This window comes from Dryas octopetala, chromosome 9 (assembly GCF_963921425.1).
Source record: "Dryas octopetala chromosome 9, drDryOcto1.1, whole genome shotgun sequence".
NCBI classification, from domain to species: domain Eukaryota; kingdom Viridiplantae; phylum Streptophyta; class Magnoliopsida; order Rosales; family Rosaceae; genus Dryas; species Dryas octopetala.
The window spans coordinates 17671245-17695436 of NC_141374.1; the positions used below are offsets into that span (position 1 = coordinate 17671245).

Below are 24192 nucleotides of genomic sequence, written 5' to 3' on the forward strand. Positions count from 1 at the left end.
TTTTAGCAAACCCACCGTTTGAAATGCTGAGCTGACATGAGTAAAATTGTAATTCCAGTCACAGACTCCACATGTCATGGACACTTAGACCATATGTAAGTGCCACATGTAAAAATAAATAATAAAAAATTAAAACTTTAAATCATCAAAAACAAAAATCTCTATCTCCTTCCTCCCACCCGAGCACCCCTAGCTAAATGACTATCTTCTTCATCACTAGCGGGAGAGAAAGAGGAGAGATGTGGGTCTTTTAAGAGGGAGAGAGGAGAGGCAAAGAGAAAGTTAGGGGGAAGGGGGTGCGATGGGGCTAGGTGGGGGTGGGGCAGGGCTGAGGTTGGGGTTGGGGAAGGAGGTAGGGTTGGGGCTGGGTGAGTGAGAGAAGATGGGTCGGGACTAAGTAGGGGGAGGGAAGTCGGGGTTGGGGTTGGGGGAAGGAGGTGGGGCATGGCTCACTAAGAGGGAAGGTGTAAGTCAAGGTTGAGGTGGGGGACGACGCTAGGTGAGATGGAGCTAGGTGGGGGCAGCACCGACGTTGGTTTGGTGGTTAGGTTGGGTAAGTGGCAAGGCTAGGTGCTGGGGCTCAGGAGGGGGGCCTCGGAGGAGGAATGGAAATGGAGCTTTTTGAAAAAAAATAAAAATTTGGTGCTAGATGACTGAAATTACAATTTTGCCCATAATAGTTCATCATTTTAAATGATGGGTTTGTTAGAATAGACGGAAATGAGTAAAGTGAAACACGAGAATTAATTTCAGAAAGTAATGTAATACAAATTAAACCTTAAGGGGTGAAGTTATATGAGAAATTACTTTCGGGGGCAAAATAGTAAATAAGCGTTTTTAGAAAGATACATTCTACGCTTTAGAGAATTGTTTTTACCTTAAAGTTAAAACCTTTCTTTTTATTTTGTTGAATATAAGAATTTATCACAAATACTACTTAAACCAATATGTTTCTAGAATTTATTAAGAAAAATTGCCTAAACCAAATAAAATATATTCCGAATATGTTGATTAGACAAATATATAATGTATATTTTTAGGTACATTTAGTAAGCGACAAAATAAAAAAATATAACTTATACCGTTATACGTAATAGGAAAATCCTTTTGTACTCGCTAAGTAGTATCAAAATTTAATAAAAGAGTTGCAATATTTTTTTTTTTTTAAAAGAAAGCTCGAGGCGGGTCTCTCTTCCCGCCCTTAAGACCAAACCCAAAATTCCCTTGATTGATTCCCAAAGGCCAAAGCATTTCAGTCTCAGTCTCAGTCTCAGTCTCATCTCCGCCATGGCCTCAGCCACAGAAACCTCCCTGATTTCCGAGCTCGAATCCTCCGATTCCCGAGGCCTTTATCTTCTCTTCTCCGAATACCTACACCCATTTACCAATCTTCAGAAAAACAAGAAACCAACCAAATCCCACGACACCCAAACCCTTCTCCGCTCCCTAGCTAAGAAGTTCCTCCCCTTCCTCAACCGCTCTCTTTCCCTTCTTCCCAAACGCCTCGCCGACCCCTCTAAGCTAGATGACACCTTTGCCCTCGAGTTGTTCGATATTTACAGGCTTTGCCTCGACTGCGTGGACGCCGTGTCCTCCCAGTTGTCCTGCAAGCCTTACTCGTTCCACGCCCAGAGGGTTCGGATGGTGCATTGCTTCGAGGCGTGGGGGAGGTACGAGGACGCCCAGAGCGAGGGGTTTAGGCTTTTGGAGAGCCTTAAAGGGATTGAGTTTGGACCCAAATCCACCAAATCCCGCTTAAGGTTTGTGCCCGATGTGGAGAAGGGGGGTGTTGATAAGGATTTTGGGTCTTTGGTGCTAGAAATTGTGGCCACGCTCGTGAAATGTGCGGCCTTGAATCAAAGTAAGGATGGCGAGGTGTATAGGCGGGTGCTCTGTTTGGTTGAGGAGGTCAGGCCGTGGTCCAGGTGAGTGAATTTCATTCTGCTTTTGCTTTTGGGAGTATTGTGTGTTTGTTTGGTTGCTGGGAAAATGAGGGAAAGGAAACAAATGGGTATTTTGGAATTGTAAATTTTAATCATTTGGGGCACTAAGAAACATTATGTTATTGCTAAAGAAAGAGAACAACATCAAAAACTGTTTTAGTATTCCTAGTAAGAGAAGATTGGATTACTGTACATTATTGTTTGGTTAGTATTTTGCTACTTTTTCAACTTAAAGTGCAAAAAACTAAGCTTATCATAGGTTTGAAGGTACAGTTTCACTGTAGAAATGCACAGAAATTTTCTTTAGTAAAATTAGTTATGATTTTAAGGCTATGATTAGTAGTTTTCTGACTGGTCTGATACCAAATATCCTAGGGTATTAGATGCAAATGTATATGAGAAGATGCATAGGGTGTTCGTGACCTATCTTGGTAGGTGTACTCTATTTTTAGTTGGGGAACCATCATGTTTCAACGCGGATCTTGTACGCACTTTCTGCCTCATAACCATTACTGAGTATGCTAAGTCATCAATGAAAGATCAGATCTTCAAGGTAACCTATGATGGATTTTCAGTTATAGATATAATATGAAATTTTATGCGTTTCTCTAATCAGTTCTTTTGTCATGCAGCTTTCCCGTAGGATATGTTCATCTTTATTTTTGTTACAAGAGAACAGATCCTCAATCATTATTGACATGATAGTAGGCCTGTTGGACTCCCTTGTCTATGAATGCAAGGTAACAGTGACAGAGTTTTCTGTAAATTTATGATTGAGGAATGCAGTTTGATTAAGATGTCTATATTCATCAATCAACAGTACCTATATTTTCTTATTTCTTTTATTTATTTAGACAATTTCATGTCTTTTGTTTGTGTGAAACTGTGAATTATGACTGTACAAAGCAGTTATATGTTTTTGTTGTATTCTTTTTGAAACTATTTCAGATGCAAAGACTTTTAGTACTTTCCTTTGTCTCTTTTCTCAAGTTACTGCTCAATGGGAAACTTCTTTATTTTATTTCAATGATATCTCATAATGAATATTGCTCTGAACCTTATGTACAATTCTCTTTAGTTTTGGAGGTGATGCTGTATGTTTGTTTGAAAGTCCAATGTTTGGAGATAACTACATACGGATTCATAACTTATGTACAATACTCTATAAAATTATATTTTCTCAGGCTGAGGTGGAAAATACAGGAAAAGAGTTTGTTGAACTTATTGCTTACTGTGCAAATAAGTGTCGAACTACAAATACAAATCTTTGCGGTACTCTTGGATCCCGTTTAAATGAATTAGTAGGTGATGTCCATCAGGTATCTTATTTATGTAGTTTGTTCATATAAATTTCACTTCTGTCGTGCTATTTGCATTTTTCATGTTATAATTTAAATTCAACTTTTTGTGCAGGTTAAAACACCTTTATATTTGATTATGAGGCTTTATGCCACTGGATTGCACTTTTTTGATTACAGTATGAAGTCCAAAACTGGCAATCTTACATCCTCTGGAGGTGCAATTGGAATTTTTCTTGATGATGGGGATGCAATGAATCATTTGTCTGATTTGCTTGGTTCATTGAGAAGTTATCTTCAACTATCCAGTTTGCAATTGATTTCGGATAATGGAGCATTCATGAGTCACATGCAGAAGGATAAAAAAGATTATCTTCTGTCTTACTTTAATGCATTGAAATTTTTATGCCAGCCGCTTGCTGAGTTAGTAAATTCAGGAAGGAAACAGATTGTTACTGATAATGAAGCTGCTTCTGTTGCTACTACTATACTGTGTGATATCCAGAGTGCATTCCATCAGTTTTGTGATGTTTTTCTTTCTTTTCAAACGTGAGTCAACAGTAATGTTCAGTGTGTTGATTTCTTTGTTATAATATAGTAATTATGGCAGCATATCCATTAGAGGAGTTTTATGTTCTGTTGTGTCTTTAGTTTGGAAATTATTCTGGTTGTCTTTAAATAAGATTTTGGTTGCCTGCTAAATTCCTTATGCTTCATTGGTGTGAGGTATTGGTGCGTAAAAGTTGCATTAGGTGTCTACCCTCATGAGTCGTGAATATATATTTTTTATGATTAAAAGAAAAAAAGTCTCATTTTCTTGGCTAGGAGTTAGCAAGTCAGTTGTTTAGATGTATTCCTTGTTTTTATTTTCCTTACTTTGTGGTTACGTGTAACATATCAAGATAACTTACCCTTGAGAGTGATTTACAAAGAACAGCATGCTTGCAGCCTACTTTAATATTATGTTAGGCCAGATGCTGAAGTTGTTTGGACTTCTTTAATTCATAATTTTGTCAGTTTATGTTTGTTATATGGTTTCTCTGAAATATGCTTGTCTCTAGGTGCACATATGAGTTGGATAGGGATGGATTTGATGACAACAGCATCATTGTTGTCTCTGTGGCCGCTCTTACCCTCTCTATCAGGACAAACCTTAACATGCAGGTTCTCATTCTTATGAAGTAGTACTGAAATGGCCTGAATTATTCGTTTCCTCAATAGTCAATTATTACTTTTATTAGTTTTTAATTTTTATAACTCTTGCACGACACAATCATATTATCTCCTTAAATTACATAATTGAATTGCCTTTTCTGATTTCAGAAGAGTGTGCAAATACTTAACAATGTCATTGCCAGTGAATGGATCCAACCTCATGGTCTAAAGCATCTATATGCCTCTCTCTACAATACCAGTGTACTTTTGTACAGAAACAAGGAACTAAAAGAGGTAGTGTTACCAATGAGAGGAGATTTTAGGGTGCTTTTGAATAGCTCTTTTTGTACAAAAAGCTTTTTTACGTACTTTAAAATTCTTTTTTCTTTCTTTTGCTTTACTTTGTAATCTACCTCTGCAGGCTTCAGAGGCCTTGAAGTTATGTTGTAAAGCGGCATGGACTCGTGTTATACGTCTTTGTGAGATGTTTGTACAAGAAATAAAGGTGTCCCATGTTGATCTGTCAGAAGATGCTATTGTAGATTTCCTTAATGAGACGTGTACGAGAAGTGCTTTTCTTTTGGATGTTCTTAATCAATTTGGCAGTCATGAGGTGAAAGGAACTATGGTAGAGTGCCTTGAAAATTGGTCTATTGCTGCAAATTTGTTTGGGAGGCTTCCAGGTCCCATGTCTGTGGTGAAGCAGTGGGTTAAGGTATCATCTGAAAGTTTCCTAATGTGCTTACTTACCATTCTGTTTCTGGTACCTCATTTTTCTGTCATATCCAGATGGAATGTAAATATCATATGAATGTGGGTGCCGAGGATAGTGCTCCAAACTTATACACTTTGCTTTCTTCTTCTAAGAAAGTATCAAAGAAGACATTTGAAATAATCTTGGAGCAGGTTAGAACTTTTTGTTGTTTTCTTTTCGGTTGGAGTTCATTAAATGTTTATCCGTAGGTTGTGCAGGTTACATTTACTTGTGAGTAATATCTTTCTCTTCTACATTTTGATTTTGATTTTTTAAGGAACTTCGTGCTTATGAGGAAATGAATACTGTGAACCCTGAATTTTGTCACCAAAGGCAAATGAAAATTATAGGTATTCTACTGCATGATGTGTATGTCACACCAGATAGTTGGTTACAAAAATCAAGAATTTTAGTGAGAAAGGGAAGGGCATTAAGGATCTATGGGATCGGAGATCTGAAGGACTGTATTCAGTGTTTGTCAGAAGCAATATCTTCACTTGTAAGTCAATTAGCTTTTTGTTTTTATATATCTTTGTTCCTCCTCTATAAACCATAGAGAGGATAAGTTCTTCGATTGCTCTGGAGTTGGATTTCTGACTGACATGAATTAGTTACTGAAACAGAGTGAGATGTATGATGGAACCTGCATCCATGACATTTCTTCTTGCCATCAATTAGCTGTGACATATTGCTTACGCGCACTTTGTACCCAGGAAGCTGAACCAAACTCAAAGGTGTTAATGCATAAAAGCTAGTCTCCAAAATTGAGCAATTAATTTTTAAGCTCATTTTATATACTTGTATGGGATTGACCTTAACAGTTTTCGTCTAAATATTTTATTGGTTTATGTTATAAGCAGCTAATGTTTCAAGATATCAGTGCTGCCCTTAATCTATGGTTGGGCATTTCTACTCCAGATGACAAGTGCTTGATGGTGTCTGAAAATATGATGTTGCTACTTTATAATATTATTGATTTGTTATCCATAAAGGTTTGTCTTTTGCGCTTATTGGATGCTGTAGGTTCCACATGAGAGGTTTTGTTTTGGACAAACATGAGAGTAATTTAATATGGGGGTTTTTTGACATGATATTGCTTTCTTTCTTTCATATTGACAGGGTTGCATGGACTTTCACCATGATATATATAGGCTTATGATTAGATTTTTTAAATGGAAGAACGTTCCATTAGAGAAGTGTGTGGCCAGATTGTGGGAATGCAGGAGGATTAGTCACGCCCTTTGTGCTTCACCCGTTAGTGAGGCATTCATCATGAACTTATCAGATCATCATGGTGAACTTTCAAAGTCCATTGATTTTTGGATAGATTGTCTGAAAGGATCCCTGCCATTTCTAGTAGGCTTCCAACATAATTTCTCATTCCTATTTGCAAATTTTCCTCGGGGACCATGCAATCACGAGTCATTTCGATCAGATATCACAGTTGATGAAGTTAAAGAAGCTGCTTTTGAACTTATTTCAAGTGTAAGTTTATCTCAACCTCCCTGAACTCTTCTGCCTTAATGACACAAAATGAATACATTATATTTGTTACTTTTCTTATAGGTTCCTGTATCCAGTTGTTCTGCTTACATAGCTGGTTATCTGTACTATGATTTGTGTGAAAGACTTGTTTCAAATGGACGGTTAGTTGAGGTAAATTTTGCTGGTTTGGCTCCATTTTTTTTAAAAAAATTTTGTTGTAAATGTTAATAACTTGGTCGTGAGGATGATATTATGCAGTAAACTCGGAAATTTATACATGATGACTTTGTTTTTCATCTCTGTTAATACACTGTAGGCTCTGTCGTATGCAAAAGAAGCTCACCAGTTACGTACTAAATTATTTCAAGAGAAATTTACTTATTCAGTAGAGCAGCAGGCTGAGAAGTACAATGAAACTGGGGATATCTGTCAGAAGTTCACATATAGCGTTCAGAATCTGCGAGTGCGCAGATCAGTTGCTAGTGAAGTTTGGTCCTTTGATACTGTTTCTTGCGAGTTGGAAAGCTGTTATCTTAGTCCATGGAATGTACTTCAGTGTTTTCTTGAAAGCACTCTTCAGGTTTTGCTCTTTTTATTGATCCTTCTAATTTAAAATTTCAACGGTGGACCCATCTTTTACTAAAGTTGGATTTGAATTTGGATCTCTCATATAATCTGCAGGTAGGAGTCATCCATGAAAAAATTGGAAATGGAGCTGAGGCTGAAACCTTTTTACAGTTGGGGAAAAATATTTCCTGCTCACAAAGCTTGCCACTATTTATAATTGTTTTTTCTTCTGTCTTGGGTATAAGAACAAACTTCTCTTTGTTTCTTGTTCCATTGTCTTGCAATTAGTTCTTCATTCTCATCCGGGTCCAAATGGCGTGATAATTGGCTAATTCACTTTTCACTTTTGAATGTCTTTAGGAAAGCTGTACCACAAGAAGCAGTTATGGGATTTGGCAGAAAAGGAACTTCAAAGTGCCAAGCAATATTTGGGGGATAGCAGCAAAGTTATTTCTTGTCTAAAGTGCAGATTGATGCTGGAAGTAACTGTTAATCAGAATCTTGGTGATTTATACCAAAGAATTTTTGATAACACAAGGAGTACATCTGTAGAGAAATTATCTCATGCTGAAAATCTGTACAAATCAGCCCTAGCGAAGCTAAATCTTTCTGAGTGGAAAAACTCTGTTAGTTGTCCTGAAGCAGGAAGTGCGGAAAGCATAGTGCTTGAAAAAACTATTCTTAAAGATGTTGGATATTGTGCTAGCAGTCATTCTGTAGAAGATCAGCAGGATATTACCAAGAAGGGGCGGAAAGGCAAGATGGAAGCTAAAAAGTGTAGAAAGACTAAGAATGCACCAAAACCAGTGGTGAAGGATCAATGTTCATTACCTGAGAATAATTTGAGGTTAACTCGGTCCAGATATCAATCTTCTCAGAACCAAAGAATAAGCGGTACTGGTGTAGTCCAAGTCAGGCGTTCAAAAGAATTGAAAGACAATAGTGAGTGTAATTGTCCTGATACTTTCAGTAAGAGGGAATTTCTCCTGGATTTGAAAAGTTGTGAGGTTGCTTTTGGGAATGAAGTAACATGCATTTGCAACAGAACGAGGTGTTGGCAATGTCTTCCTATGGAAGTTTTAGAATCTGGGTTAGTGAAAAATTTTGTAGATTTCAAGTGGGAGTTTGTCCGCAGGCGCCTTTCTCTCAGACTACTCACAGGATTAGGTATGGTGCGGCTGTATATTATGACCTTTAGCTTTTTTATACCTACATGCATGTGCACACACAATAGGAAATGTCTATTGAGGTAACTTCTTGCACTCATAAAAATACTCATCACACCAACCTCTTTATGAAAACTTTTAAAACTATTTTAGCCTTAAGAAAATTACTTAATAGGATTGAAAGTGTGTTGGTTCACCCCTATTCTCAAAAGCTTATGTTGTTAAGATGTGGGCCAACTATTGTTTCATATTCTAACACTCCCCAACACATATGGGTCTCTCCACCATTAGAGCCCAACATGTGGAATTCAACTTATATTGGTAGGATGCAATTGCAGGACTTCGAACTTAGGATCTCCTGCTCTAATACCATGATAAATTTTATTGGTTTACCACTATTCCCAAAATCTTAAGTTGTTAGGATGAGGGCCAACAATTGTTTTATATTCTAATAAGGACAATTTTTTTAAAAATAAAAAATTTGTCCATGTTTTAAAAATAACAAAATTCAAGCCATGGCCAAATCTGGCAATGATGCCAGCCTTATTAGCCAACACTAATGTTAGCTAGTGAGTGTTGCCCTTTGGTGAGGCCAGTGCCGATGGTGCTGGTCATGTTGCCAACACCAGTGGTCCACTAGTGCTAGCTGCAGTGGCCATGGTAGTGGTCATGCGCATTGGGACAAAAGAAAAAACATTTGTCATGGGTATTTTGGGAGTTATGAAAGCTGTTTTTAGCAAACTAGAAGTTTTTAATATGTATAGAGAGTGTGAAGAGAGAATGGGTGTGTAGATCAATATTGTGGTTGTAAATAGAATTCATATGTCCATCGTGACGTTCATTTCTGATGCCCAACACTAGTCCTCCAACTTTACTTTCGAATTATTATTTTTTTCACATTTTCAGGAAAATGCTTGGAGAATCATGGTCAAATTCATGAAACACATGAAATTATATCACAACGCATATCAATCTTAGTCAGCCGGAACCCATTTTGTCTTATCACCCCATCTGTTCCACTGACTTTCTTGCTTGATTTAATGGGAAAGGAGATCCCTGGGGATGCGTTCAGTGTTGAGCGTGCAGAAATACTGTACAGCATAAGTTGGCTGTGTTTGAAGAGTTACTGTTCTAAGGATACCAGGTAATTGTAATTTAGGTTCTCATGTATGTATGCAGGTTTGGGTCATGTTAACTTCTTCCCTTTCCGCATAATAATTTTAAAATGGTAAATTATGAACCGGGGCATGTAGGGTGCTACTTGGCTTGTTGGTTTGGGTTTCTCATGTTTTGGAAGAAGACCATACACTTTGAATAATTGAAAAATGAACAACAGCTTCACACAAAGCATGCCAAATAGGTCTCTATTTAGTTTAGGGTTAGGCAATAAGATGCTGGGCCTACACAATTTTTAATGTAGAAAAATTAACAAAAATAAAGGGGCTAGTTTTTTAGTGAAGACTGAAAAATGCAAACTAACTCTTAAAGGCCATAATGTGTGAAGCCCAAAAAAATGGCATAAGAAGGATAAAAGCCTTTGGACAGCTTGCAAGGGCAATCCCTGAAGTGAGGACCAAATGCTTCTTCCAGCAGAGGTGGAACTCAATTTGAAATACGGACACCATTTTTTTTATGAAAATTTAACCAAAGTGGGATTCGAAGTATAGTTCAGGGACCATTGCTACAATTAAGCCTACTTGAACTTCCTCTTAGTTCAGCAGATTTTTTGCTTAATTGTATGATGCTCTTACACAGGCAACACTGTACTAGCTAGCTTTGTGAAATTAATCTCTTTGCTTGGGAATGTGGGCTTGTAATTAATATATGGATGCCAATCTAGAGTCCAAAGAGTTAATTTTAAATTTCCAGACAGACACATAATCACATCTGTAAATGCCTTCATAATTGCATTTTTTAGATTTGTAATAGTGCCTTCCTTTCTAGACATAATTACTTCCTGTGTTTTCCTCTTTCTTGCTTATTCTGTTCACCAGGATTATTTGCTCTGATCTGCCTCATATTCAGCTACCCAAACTAGTGTCTTGGTTGATGCTAGCTTTTGTGCTCTGCCGTGATGTTCCTGTACTTTTTCAGAAGGTCAAACCTATCTTTTTCTTAATTTTTTTTCAATCATATTCCTTGAGATTCGTTTTATCCCATTGGTTGTACTAATAGTGATATATCACACTCCACGTGCTAATGAGTTGTTAATGGTGCACTTGCTAGTGATGTTTTGGATTGTTATGGATTTGTCAATTTGAGGTTCAACTGTAACAATTGCAAGGTGATTGACTTTTGGTGCTCAACAGGTTTCTAGATTGCTGGCTGCTATATTTGTACTTTCTGCCTCAAGTGAGCTTTTTTCTTTGCCATCATCTTGCAAAGCGCTCCGCGAGAGTCATTGGGCTTCTTATTTTCATCAAGCTTCACTTGGCACTCATCTTAATTACCAATTGTTCACAAATATATCTGACAGATGTAAAGTCCAACACCTTGTAAACACTGAGGTTGGTCTACATTTAATTCTGTATATTTAGTCTATTTGTATGAGAAACTAATCAACTGACGTACATACCAATCAATCTATTTAAAAGATTTGGAACTCGGGGGATTGTGTCCATTAACTCGGGAAATTAGCTCCCAAGATTAATGCAATTGGCATATTTGTCTGGTTGCTCCTCTTTGATTTGTTCTGGGGTAATGATGAAAACCTCTTTTACCACTCGAAATATCTTGTTCAGTAGTGAAATAAACCATCAATCATTTGGATATTTGCTTCCCCAACTCTTAATGCATGTTTCCTTTGTTCTTTAATTGGTTTTGAATTTCTCCAAAGGTTTATACATTATTTTGCTGATTAGCATTTTGACTTCTGGTCCAGATTGTGATATGTACAAAGCAAGCTCAATGTTTCTTTCACTTATTTAGAAGCACATACTCATAAGTTAACATAATAAAATCTTGATTTTCAGGGTTCACATGTTACTGGCCCAACTTGCATCGGATCAGAAAAATGGAATCTACTCAGGTGCTTGTCACTTTACAGAACAAAGTATTATTTGGTGAAACCATTCTAACATGGGTTCTTTTTTGTTTCCTTCTGTTCTTACCTTGCTGCAGGCTTGCACCTGAGTCTATTCAAGATCTTGAAGAATTTGTAACACGGTTTTTTGCAGGCCTTCCTTGCACCACAGTCATCTGTATAAGTTTGCTTGGAGGCCCTTATGCTAGTTTGTTAGAAGAATTGTTGGCTTTTCCTTCATGTGTTCCTGCATGGATTCTGGTATCACGCTTGAACTCTAAGAGTCAACCTATCGTTATGCTTCTGCCCGTGGATTCAGTATTAGAAGGTAATTTGTTAATATGAGCATGAAATTTGGAAATTAATGGCATGTCTCATACAGATTAATACTTAATGTATGAGTTCTACATTGTTAAACAATATGCAAATTTTTAACAGAAGATTCAGATGATGTTGCAAATTCTGGTTCTGGTAGTTTTTCTCAAAGTAAGGATAATGGAAAGCATTGGCACTGCCCATGGGGTTCCACTGTGGTTGATGATGTAGCTCCAGAATTTAGATTGATATTGGAGGAGAACTACCTGTCATCTTCAACGTTTCCCCTAGAAGATACAAAAAGAAGTAGGACATCCTGGTGGACGTGGAGAAAGAAGCTTGATCATCGCCTTGGTAAATTGTTAAAGTAGGTTATATCCTCGCGTCTCTGTTTGTTTGTGTGCGAACTTCCATGGGCTTAATTGTGTGAATTTCCATTACGCTCACCTGCTACAAGATTTATCTCCATCAATCTATATTATTTTAGTAAATTAAGCTCAAGGACTTTCCCACCAAAATTTTCTGTCATAAATTCTCCTCTTTCTTCTATGGTTTACTGTTTGTCATTTTCTTTGTTTTTGGTGACTAACCCTAAACCCTAAACAGAATCATTCCACCTTATTAATGAGCAGTGGTATGGTTGTAATTTGTTGTAAGTTTTAATGATTTTTGTCATCTTACTCTGGTTGGCTAGTCAAAATGGACCTAAGATAGTACAAGCTTATGTTTTTTTCATTATTGTTAAATGTATCTTATTATTTTTTGTCTTTAGTTGAGATGACGAATAACTTTAGCTTTGGGTTTTCAATCTATATATTTATAATTCTATTAATGGCAGCAGAATCTTTATCCAATGGCATTCCACGCTATGATTAAAGTTTAGGCTTTAGCTATCAGTTTTGAGTTTTGAATACTATGTTTCAAACATTCATGATATTATGTCTTCATGCACCAGGAACTTAGAAGATTCATGGTTTGGTCCTTGGAGATATGTGCTTCTGGGAGAATGGTCAAACTGCAAGCACCTGGACTTGGTACATAAGAAGTTGGTGCGTGATCTGAAATCTAAATGCAAAATGGACATAGATGAGAGTCTTCTGAAAATCATTCTAGGGGGTTCCAAATATGCCTTTGAAGGAGGCACATATGTTTCACAGCTTTGTTTTAAGAAAGGTTGCTATGTTGGTAAAGTTGGATGTTCTGAGGAAGAGAAGTGTTTGACATCATCTAATGAATCTAATGGGATCAAGAAACTGTCTGAGTTTGCCTTCCAACTAATACATGAAGCAGCGAATGAGCTTGAAGGGTTAGATTCTATAAATAGAGAGCCAATCATTTTAGTGCTGGACTTCGAGGTGCAGGTATGTGTTTAGTTCTTATGTCTTCTCCTCATATTTTACAGAGATTAATCTTCCAAAGTTATGAGCTAAATGTTTTTCTTATTTGAATGGTAAAGTAGGGTAAGTGAATGAAGTTCCTACTATCATCAATCTTCTTGTAAATAGATGCAAAGCATTTATGGCATTTAATCATAGTCAAAAAGTCTTTTGAGTTTTTTATAATGTAAGTAGTTGGTGTTTAAATACCAAGAAGTTACTTCGAAATATTCTTCAGCCAATGCTTAGGGATTCTGGGAATTTCAGTGTATTAAAGATGTTTTATAGGAACACTAATGTCTGTTGCTAATGGTTTTGTGAGAATTCTAGAAGTGTCTTTAGGGAGAAGTAGAATTAACTAATTAATAGTGTGTTGTAAAAGGGACAGTATCACTTTCTTGAGTAACTAATTTTGATCAATATAGTTTAAGATATTATCAGTTTTTGAACTATACTATAGGCTGTCCCTTGATTTCATTGAGTTCTCCGTCATGTGTGGTCCCATCTTGCGAGTTTAAAGGCAAAAAATGCCGATGGAGAAGTAAATATAGGTGCAATCCTGCACCTTGCAAACCAACAAAAAAATGGGGAATGAGGATTTGGACCAATAATTATCAAACTCAGTACCTCCTACAACCAAAGTTTTGATATCATGTTAGACAACCGTTGGAGTGATAGGGAATGGACCAATAATTATCAAGCTAATAAACACTATCTATTTACTGTTTTCATCATATGTAGTGTTAATCATGAAAGTCCTACAAGGATTAACCTTTGGCAACCCTTATGCTATCTTCAGTCTCTTGAAAGTTTGTGCTTCATCATTATCCCTGTGTGGAATGTACAGTAAGTGTTTCAACTCATGAAAATGGTCTAGTTGATCATTTGCCTCCTTGTAATTCATGGTCCTTGACTGTAACTTGGCTTGTGCTCCTTTTCGATAACAAGAAAGTTCAACCATTTGAAACATTTCTGGATGGCCTGATATTTTTCCATTATTTCCATGCACCTATCATCATTTAAGAAGCTGATTCACTGATCTAAACAGATGCTTCCTTGGGAGAATATACCAATACTAAGAAACCAGCAAGTTTATCGCATGCCTTCTGTAACAAGCATCTCTGCAACGCTCAATAAAAACTACCACCATCGAGATGAAGTTGGGAGTAATGTTGCTGCATTCCCTTCGATAGATCCGTTGGATGCATTCTATCTCCTGAACCCCAGCGGTGACCTAAGTGGCACCCAAATTGAGTTTGAGAAGTGGTTTAGAGACCAAAACTTGGAGGTAATATCCTGGTTTCTGTTTCTGTTCAGGAATGATAGGATGTAAAAAAATGCCAGAATTTGAAGTATAATAGTTCTGTAGTAGGAATCTTCTCTCTCCCTCCTTCCCTCTCTCGTGTTAACTCACACTCACACATGCATCTCTGTTGTATATGATTGGAGAATTGTGAAAGTATTCCTCACCACTTTATGTCCAAAGTTTGATGCATGAGCATGTAACATATAATATGATACACAAACTTGTTTATGTTCCATATAGTAATCTTTCATTTAATTGCACAGGGGAAGGCTGGATGTGCACCCCCTGCTAACGAATTGGCAGTAGCCTTGAAAAGTCGTGACCTTTTTATATATTTCGGCCATGGAAGTGGTATGTTTATTACAGTGCTTAGGTGTTTGTTCTATGTATATAGTTACTTCTGGCCCTATTATTTTGAATAAATAGTTTTCCGAGCATCATGTTGAACATTTATTTGTGTATGTGCTGTGGTACAGGGGCACAATATATTCCCAGACAAGAGATCCAGAGACTGGAAAACTGTGCTGCGACTTTCCTAATGGGATGTAGTAGTGGTTCTCTGACACTGAATGGGTGTTATGTTCCCCAAGGTACTCCGCTATCCTATCTGCTAGCCGGTTCTCCTGTCATTGTTGCCAATTTATGGGAAGTAACAGACAAGGATATTGATCGATTTGGGAAGGCCATGCTCGATGCTTGGTTGAAAGCAAGATCGAGATTCTCTGCGGGTTGTGCTAAATGCAATTTAATAGCAGAAGAATTTGAGGCCATGAACATAAGGGCTCCCAAAGGTAATGCCAAGAAGAAAGTCCCAAAGAAGAAATTGCTTGAAGCCTGTGAACGTGATTCAATTAAGATTTCTTGTGATCACAGGCCAAAAATTGGATCATTCATGAGTCAAGCTCGTGAAGCTTGCACTCTTCCTTTCTTAATTGGAGGATCACCGGTATGCTATGGTGTTCCAACAGGCATAATAAAAAAGGATTTGTAGCACCTTCATGTGGAACACCATAACATACTGTTGATGCTCCAATAAAAAACGGAAGAGTGCAACGAGCATGACTCATGAATATCCAATTTTTGGCCTGTGATTACAAGAAATCTTCATTGATTCACTTTCACAACCTGCAAAATGTATATATCAAAATGTACATATGAAATCATATCTGACAAAGCGAAAAAAGTTGATTTATTATTTTATTGTAGACATTAATTACATCCCTCATACACTGTTATCTCTCTATACTTGCACAGTAATGAATTGGTCATCTTTTACCTCGTAACTGTTAATCACCCTCCTTCGCCGTCTTCTCCTTCTCCAAACTCATTTGTTCACTCATCAGATAACTGACAAACAATTTAAATCTGGTTAAAGGGAAATGTATACATAACATTTTTAACTCTCGCCCTCTCTTCTCTCTCGCACCTGCAAATAATTTAAACAAAGCATACAAATGGCATAAACTTGGAAGAAATTAATTAATCTTTAACCTCAAACTAAAAACAAAGAAATGCTCAACTTTTCACTAAAATCAAATTCATAAACTATAGAAATGAGTGTGAGCGTTGTTTCTTTTTTCATATTTAAAATGGTGTCATTAATAATCTGCGAGTTTCTTAGTTGCTGAGGTTATTGCCATATTAATTGTTACCAGTCATGTGCTCATGTTTCCACAAGGTTTACATTGTTTTTCTGGTAATTAAACTGCATTCATGTAGTATCAATCCTAGAAGAACTCTTGCCCTCATTTTCATTTACTTTTGAGTCCAATTCAACATAGGCTTATTATCAATTTTGCCCCCTGAACTATGATTCCATTCCTAATGTGCCCCCTTACTTTTTAATTTTATCAATTTACCACCTAACAGTTACAACGTTATTCTAATATACCCCTTCCGTCATAATTTCCGTTAGTTTTGTTGACGTGGCGCCCACTTGGCTACATAAACATAAAAAGTGGGACCCACCCCTTTACTTTAATTCAACTTAAAATTTAAAACAAAAAAAAAATATTTTAAACTCTAATATTTAGAAAGAAAAAAAAATAATAAAATAATAAAATAAAAAACCAAACCCACCATCCCCTCTCCTCCCCAACCCGTGCCCAGGCCACCCCCACCTCCCTAAACCCTCCCGATCAGAAACTCACCCCACCACCCTCTCCTCCCGATCACCCACCTGCTCCGGCCCCACCACCATCCCTGGCCAATGACCCCCCTCCCCCCGCCAATGAACGTGACGGTGAAGTTGTGGTGGTGGACGAGAGAGTTGGTGGGTGGGTGCAACAGTGGGGCTGGGTGGGTGGGTGCGACGGGGTTGGGTGGGAGGAAGGGTGTGACGAGGCTGGGAGATTGGGTTGGGGGGGAGGTGCAACGGGGCCGAGAGGGGCTAGGTTGGGGTGGGGTGGGAATTGCAGAAGAAAAAGAAGAAATAAGGGAGAAGAAGAACTTGAGGGGTGGGTTCCACTTTTGGATCTATGTGGCAAAATGAGTGGTGCTGAGTGGTCTAGAGAGGTCAAAATGACCAATATGCCCTGCCACGTCAGTAAGGTTAACGGAAGTTATGACAGAATTGAGCTGAAGGGGTACATTAGAATAACATTGTAACTGTTAGGTGGTAAATTAATAGAATTAAAAAGTAAAGGAGCACATTAGGAATGGAATCATAGTTCAGGGGCAAAATTGATAATAAGCCTTCAACATATTATTTCCTGCAAATGAAGTTTATCCCCATATTAAGGTCAAGGCTTTTAGATTTTTTTATCTTACGGATTGGTTGCTTTGGTTATCCCGTTGCATTTTGAACCATTCCGAATTTGTGATTTTGCCAAGAAGATGATGAAACGAAATTGAGTGAAGAGTTTGAGCAGAGAAAAATTGGTTGAGGAGAGACAGAAAGATCATCGTTCCAGCCAAAAAATTGAGTGAAAGTTAATGCCACATTATATATTTTGTTATGAAGATAATCATGTCTATTTTGGTCTTTTTAATATTTGGGAATCTCAAACAAAAAAATATATTTGGGAATGATAGATACAATTGCCACTTGTATGCCTATGATGTATTGTTGTTAAAGTACCAAGCTTGTTGAAGTACTCAACCCGATGGAAGAATGTCTAAAGCAACTTCCTTGAGCGATGGCATAGCTTCCTGCTGATGCACACAAACGTATTTATCTCTCACTTTTCTGAAGACTTTCCATGGACCTGGGTAGCACCTGAATGTAAAATAATCACACAAAAAAAAGGCAATATATGATGTTTTTATATCACAAAGCTATAACTGTGATAAAAAAATAAAAAAAACAAAACAAAACTCTTCCTGGGGTTGTATACTTGTATATCACTGAAACAAATTCGATCAGTATGAGTAGCTAGCAAACCTGAAAAGGGTCCCTCCACTGCGTCCCTTAAAATTGTGAATGTAGTATACAGTCTCCATACTTGGAAATAAGGTCTTGGTAAGTGCTGCAAGCTTTGGGTAGAAAAAAGGTGGATAATCTTATTTCGTTCAAGAAAAACTATCATATGTCACCAACAAGACAACTAATTGTTTCAAGATATGCTTCATGGAATATGGACTTGATTTTAAAACATCCTAGCTGATGCCATACAAATTATCTGTACCTTCTAGTTTGTTTTATGTATGGCTTGGAAGTGGATGACTTGGTATACGAATAATATAATGGAAACTACCACAAAATAAACACTAATAAATATAAAATATTTGAGCAAATAGCCAAGTGAATAATATAAAGGATACACCCAGATCTTATACGGTCAAGTTCTCCATTGAAAATAATGAGTTTCCGGGAAGTGTTCAGAACAGCTTCTTTGTAAAGCTCTTCAACCACAAGCATTTCTGAAGTGCAAGAAAATCAGAGGCACAAAAAGCTTACAATTTGATTATTGATGATGGAGAAGCTAATTTACAATTTAGTACTCAGTCATGTATGTATCTAGAAATGAAAAATCAGTGATTCAGTGGTCTTTAGTGGCCTATATAGAGAGGAACTGAAAATGGATAATCAGAGAAGTTTCAGAAAAAATATTGAGTATTATCAAGGAGGTCTATCTGTATAGAATGACCGTAAATCCCATTATGTCTTTGTTAAATATATCCAGATATTATAACTCTTTGTTGCAGGGATCATGCAGCAAATAGATATAGTTGCAACAAAGAGCTAGAAATAGCAAGAAATCAACAGGCAAGCGTTGGAAACTAGAAATAGATATAGTTGCACCAATGTGCAAAACTACTAAAGATACTCTAAAAAGGTGATGACAAATTAAATCAAGAAAATTCAATTTTGCAAAACTCTAAATTAAGAGGGGGTGTTGGAAACTTAATTTAGAAATGAAGAGTTATTGGAAAATGTAAGGTGGAGTGTGCTGAAGTGAAACAGACCAAGTTAATGATGCATGTATCTTGTGATCATCTAATGGTCAATATAAAGAAGCTTCATATAATCAAGTCAAGATAAGAGGAATAGAACAAAGCTAGAGAATCTAAATGTTATATGTAGTAGCTACCTCTGTATGGCCTATGACCATACATCTCAATTTAGTTTTTCTTAGATATTGTCTTTATTTGTTATGACCACATACCGATCGACACATCTCATATGAAAAATATTTGTTTCCAATGCATTAATTATATTTCTAACAATTAATGATAAGAAGGGATAGTTAATTGGAGCTACCATTGACATTAAAATATGGATAGGCAGCCAGGAACAGTTCATCTTCTGGCTTCACACGGTCAGTCATTTTGACTTTCTCAAAAAAACCAAAATCCTCAAAAAATGATGGCTTTGTGAGATAGTCCAACTTGAAGGAAGCTCCTTCAAAAACTGATTCTCTTGCAAATTTAACTTCACTGGCCTCAGGGAAAAACTGAAAGCTTTCATGCAAAGGTTAATAATACTATTATTGCAGGCAAGAATACTTAAAAAGATAACAAGGTACTGTAGAAGGAACAACAAATAAAATAGCTATAGTTTAGTTACTATGTGACAATGTCTGCTACTAAGTGACTCAATAAGAAGAGGCAACACCTTAAGCATTAAAGATCAATCCGTAACTACCCTGTAAAACCTTTGGCTGCAATGCTGCCAGAAAGCTTGTCTTAAAAAAGGGTAAAGATGAAGAACATTACTATTCTGGTGCGCGCGGCTTTCTCTGGATTTACTAAGAGGTTACAAAATTCTCGAATTAGCTGCATGCTTCCAGTCATTTCGATTCCTCCTTCACCATCCCCTAAAATTAATGTGTTGCATGGATTAAGAAGATATGCAAAATGCAAGTGGATGGAAACAAAGTGTGAATGTATATGATTCGATGTCGTGGAAGGAACCTGGTACAGATTCCAGTCCAGCAGTAGGGAACTCAATCTCCTGCAAAAGTGTCATGCATGTACTCGTAATTTGCATTTCTTAATTAGTTATACCAAAAGTACGTTATATTCAATACTAAAACTGTAAAACTCACCATCAACTGTTTGTTATCCTTCAAAGCCAATTCAGTTGCTTGTCTGGCCTATCAATTGTCACGCAGCCAAAGAAAAACACATCATCGATCTAGTCAAATAGAGCAAATGGGCTTTTACAATCAAGTAGATAGTAATTAGTACAAGTAAGGTTCATTAATTACTTGATCAAGAAGCTCAGAATAGTCGGTAGGAATAAGCACATCCTCAAACTCAACTGAACTGCTGATGGCGGCGTCCCCAGAAGCCGAATTTGTATCAAGTTTGAGATTTCTAGACGATCTTAATCGTCTACTAATAAAATTCCCATAACTATTGAAGAATTGAAGGAAATTAGAAGAAGATGTTTGATTTGATTTGATTACCTTGCGATTTCGGAGAGAAGGGATCGCAAATGGAAGCTTAGACTTACAGGGAGTTGCGGACATTTTGATTCATCACTCATTCACTCTTGTGCTTCAGCAACAGAGAGACCAAGAGGCGCGTATTTCAGTCAACACTTTGGAGTAACCACAGCGTTACACGTGGCGGGGGTAATCCACTCACCAACTGTTTGATTCCACACGGATGCCAAGGCGGTGGGTCTGTCCTACCACATTAGCAAATTAGCAAATGATGATGTGGTGGGACACACCAATTAAAACACCCAAGAATCCAAGATGGGTTTTCTTTTCTCTTTTTTCTTTTGTAATTTAAAACTTCCTTAACCAGCTTTTCTTTTCTCTTCTCCCTGTCAGCTCACTTGCACAGTTGCACCAACCGGGGCCAGCCCTGCCTAACTCTTAAATATGACATTGGCATGATGACATGTATTCGTCAATCATGCATTTATTATTGGTATAAAGATTATATCAAGAAGCTCTTTTGATTCAGGATGCTCTTATAAATCAATTATGCAACATCTAAGGCCGTGTATTTACTTAAGATTCTAATGAATTTTAAAAGAATTTGAAAGTACATAGGAGTTTAGGTTTATTCAATTTAAAATTTTAAAAATTTTATAAAAATTCAGATGTATTTAATTTAAAATTTAAAATATTTCATAGAAATTTATGTGTATTTAATTTCTCAAAGATTTTAAATGATTTCATAAAGTGGTGAATTTTTATGAATTTTGACTAAAAAACAAAGGTTACGAGAATTTTCAACTTTTTCCACTTAGATTTTGATAGATTTCATAAAATTTAATAAGAATCTATGAAATCTACAAGAGTTTATAACTTTTTTAAAATTTATTAAAATCTCAATTGAATACACCCCTTGTATTACAATTATGTTTCATAAGCAAATGGTATAGATATATTGACTCAAGTTTTTTTTTTTTTTTTTTCGGGTGAGAATTGACTCGAGTTTTAGTTGCTGATAGATTGGTATAGATATAGAGCTGAGTTAGTTATAAGGTTGATTTGGGCAATTGGCCAATGTCATCGTTTGGCATTCTTTGTTTACCAACAAATTGCCCTTGTTGACCTAAACAACACGCTACGTGCGTACCATACAATGTCACTATTAAAATTTGGATCATACCTACGTAACCTACCACCATCGATTTTATTAACTTCAAAGGCTGCTTGGGGGACACTTGCATTTTGGCCAATTAAAGTCATCTTTTTGTTTTTTTGGGCCAATTAAAGTCATCTTATTTTATTGAATTGGTAAAAAAAAAAAAGTCATCTTATTTTATTTCAAAAATAAATGATATCCAACTTTTATAACTCTTAATTTCTTTTTATTTGAAACTCTTAATTAATTATGTGAAACAGTTAATTGAAACACGGATATTTTAACTAATATGTGTAGTAGTGATTTCTTCACAATATTAGAGAAGTTCGAAATTTAAATAATAAAATAATAAAATAATAATTTTTTTTGTGTTCTTTTTAGTTTCAAGCAATATTGGAGAAGAAAATATTCAAACCAGATTGGAACTCCAGATGTAAAGATTAATGACCCTAAAGTTACAGGCACCATGACCGAAAACTGGAGGTTAATGACCTTACGCATCAACCCACTTCTAATATTTAGCCAGGAGGCCCAGGATCATATATTATATTATTTTTTCAGACATTGTTGTGTTACAGTATGTGTGTATTGAAATTGCACCACCAACCCTTTCCAAATTCGGATATATATATATATATATGAACATTAATTTTTTTCAATGTTCTTTTAATTTGTTGTGTCTAGTCCACCAACAAATTAATGTGAGTAACTTGTACCGTACGTATATACTGCAAATAAAGAAAAGAAAGCTTTAATGTGAAATCAGAAATGTTGTGTTGAAAAGGAAAATTGAACATCACCGACCGACTGCCCAAGCGTGAAATCTCTCTCTCTCTCTCTCTCTCTCTCTCTCTCTCTCTCTTCTATATATATATCGTCTTGCATGCATTAAAATTTGGAAGATCGATCGATCGATCAAAGTTATCAAATTAATATAAAGGCACATACATATATATCTGCCATGGAAAAGAGCAAGGTTCTTGTGGTAGGTGGTACTGGGTACATGGGGAGAAGGATTGTTAGGGCAAGCCTAGCCCAAGGCCACCCAACCTTTGTCCTTCAAAGGCCAGAGATGGGCCTTGATATTGATAAGCTGCAAATACTCTTATCCTTCAAGAAGCAAGGGGCACACCTTGTGGAGGGTTCATTTTCTGACCTCCAAAGCCTTGTCAATGCTGTCAAATGTGTTGATGTTGTCATTTGCACCATGTCTGGGGTGCATTTTCGGAGTCACAACATTTTGTTGCAGCTCAAGCTTGTTCAAGCTATCAAACAAGCAGGAAATATTAAGGTACAACCAATTGCTAACTTTAGATAGATAAAAAAAATATATATATATAATTACAAACTCTTAATTTGCATGTATTTCTCGATCTGTTTCTTACTCGATCCACTTTTAATTTTTGTGTAGCGTTTCTTGCCATCGGAATTTGGTCTGGACCCAGCACGTATGGGGCATGCACTTGAACCCGGAAGAGTTACATTTGATGAGAAAATGATAGTGAGAAAGGCAATAGAAGATGCTAAAATTCCCTCCACTTATGTATGCGGTGCTGCCTTCGCAGGTTATTTTGCCGGCAACTTGTCACAGATGGGGACACTAGTTCCTCCAAGAGAAAAAGTGTTTCTTTATGGAGATGCCAACTCTAAAGGTACAATTAAATTAATTAACCTACTCATGCTAGCTAAGGTCTTAATTAATTATAATTAATCATTAATGGCCGGCTTGGTTTAATTAATACTTACTTACATGTGCAGTAAGTATTTTGGATGAAGATGACATCGCAACATACACAATCAAAACAATTGATGATCCACAAACATTGAACAAAACATTATACCTTCGTCCACCTGAAAACATACTCACTCAAAAACAATTGGTGAAGATGTGGGAAAACCTTATTGGAAAGAAGCTACAAGAGGTTACCATTTCCGCACAAGACTTCCTTGCCTCCATGAAAGGTAAACGCATGTCAATTAATGCATGCAAGGAAATGGCTTAGCTTAAGATACACTAATTCCAAGATTACACACACACACATATATATATATTAATTTTCTGTTAACATATATACGCATCTACTTAGTTTGATCTAGATCTGTATGACTGTATGTATGTATTATTTTTCAGGTATGGACTATGCAGGTCAAGTAGGAGTTGGGCATTTCTACCACGTTTTCTATGAAGGTGCTCTCACAAACTTTGAAATAGGGAAAGAAGGAGAAGAAGCTTCAAAGCTTTATCCAGAAGTGAAATACACCCGTATGAATGAATACTTGAAAATTTATGTATGACGTACAACACACACACACACACATATATATATATGTGGTGTAATTAATAAATGGTTCCCAGAGGACATGCATGGTGATCATGGTCAAGTACACCGTCTATGTATTTTCATGGACGAATTCATCATGCATGCATCTCTGTACGTTGTGTTTGTAATATTTCTGCTTGTTAAACATCATTTTATATTATGTATAGACAATAAACATTCACAAACTACACCTAGCACTGGGTTTATCCCAGGCTTTAATTTTTTTTTCTTTAAGGACTATGCTAGGGGGCCTTAATTAGTAAGTGTCACGACCCGAAACTTGGATACATAGCAGCGGTACTATCCATCTTAGAGAGTCCAAGAAAACAATACCCGTATTCGAGTATTATATTATTCTCAAGTTTTTTAAAGCAAGTTAAGGCTTTTTTTTTTTTTTTCATCTGAGAAAATCGAATCCTAGACTCAACCTAATTCTAACTCTTATCTCACCCACTTTCACCACTTGGGCTAATCCCAAAGACAAAAGTTAAGCC

At 36.6% G+C, this 24192-nt stretch overlaps 3 protein-coding genes across 5 annotated transcripts; 2 read left to right on the forward strand and 1 right to left on the reverse strand.

The window, feature by feature from the left end:
* Positions 1-1264: 1264 nt before the first annotated feature.
* On the forward strand, positions 1265-16441 carry ESP (separase). 3 transcript variants are annotated; one of them, XM_086257232.1, is made up of 28 exons: positions 1265-1925; positions 2319-2496; positions 2576-2683; positions 3128-3253; positions 3357-3790; positions 3968-3973; positions 4303-4405; positions 4565-4690; positions 4818-5111; positions 5186-5302; positions 5428-5649; positions 5762-5884; positions 6011-6142; positions 6270-6635; positions 6717-6806; positions 6952-7215; positions 7317-7440; positions 7563-8369; positions 9275-9512; positions 10363-10465; positions 10678-10875; positions 11341-11396; positions 11489-11718; positions 11829-12072; positions 12661-13066; positions 14130-14369; positions 14651-14738; positions 14864-16441. In XM_086257232.1, exons 1-28 carry the CDS (start codon positions 1288-1290, stop codon positions 15376-15378), a joined length of 6576 nt encoding a protein of 2191 aa, XP_086113358.1. In that variant the 5' UTR covers positions 1265-1287; the 3' UTR covers positions 15379-16441. The 3 variants fall into 3 exon arrangements, with proteins under 3 accessions (XP_086113358.1, XP_086113357.1, XP_086113356.1); XM_086257231.1 differs by lacking the exon at positions 3968-3973 and having other exon boundaries at positions 3128-3262; positions 3357-3793; positions 4300-4405; ... (1 more) ...; positions 11489-11724; positions 11826-12072; XM_086257230.1 differs by lacking the exon at positions 3968-3973 and having other exon boundaries at positions 3128-3262; positions 5774-5884.
* An 866-nt stretch (positions 16442-17307) lies between these two features.
* LOC147275096 (LOW PSII ACCUMULATION protein (DUF1995)) lies at positions 17308-20336 on the reverse strand. Its single transcript, XM_086257292.1, has 8 exons — positions 20039-20336; positions 19877-19924; positions 19743-19782; positions 19545-19645; positions 19090-19282; positions 18150-18248; positions 17770-17887; positions 17308-17604 (listed from the first exon to the last, which is right to left on the reverse strand). Exons 1-8 carry the CDS (start codon positions 20300-20302, stop codon positions 17484-17486), a joined length of 984 nt encoding a protein of 327 aa, XP_086113418.1. The 5' UTR covers positions 20303-20336; the 3' UTR covers positions 17308-17483.
* A 1967-nt stretch (positions 20337-22303) lies between these two features.
* Positions 22304-23868, forward strand: LOC147275097 (isoflavone reductase homolog). Its single transcript, XM_086256824.1, has 4 exons — positions 22304-22668; positions 22789-23029; positions 23136-23339; positions 23509-23868. The coding sequence occupies exons 1-4, from the start codon at positions 22339-22341 to the stop codon at positions 23670-23672; spliced, it is 939 nt and encodes a 312-aa protein (XP_086112950.1). The 5' UTR covers positions 22304-22338; the 3' UTR covers positions 23673-23868.
* Positions 23869-24192: the final 324 nt, after the last annotated feature.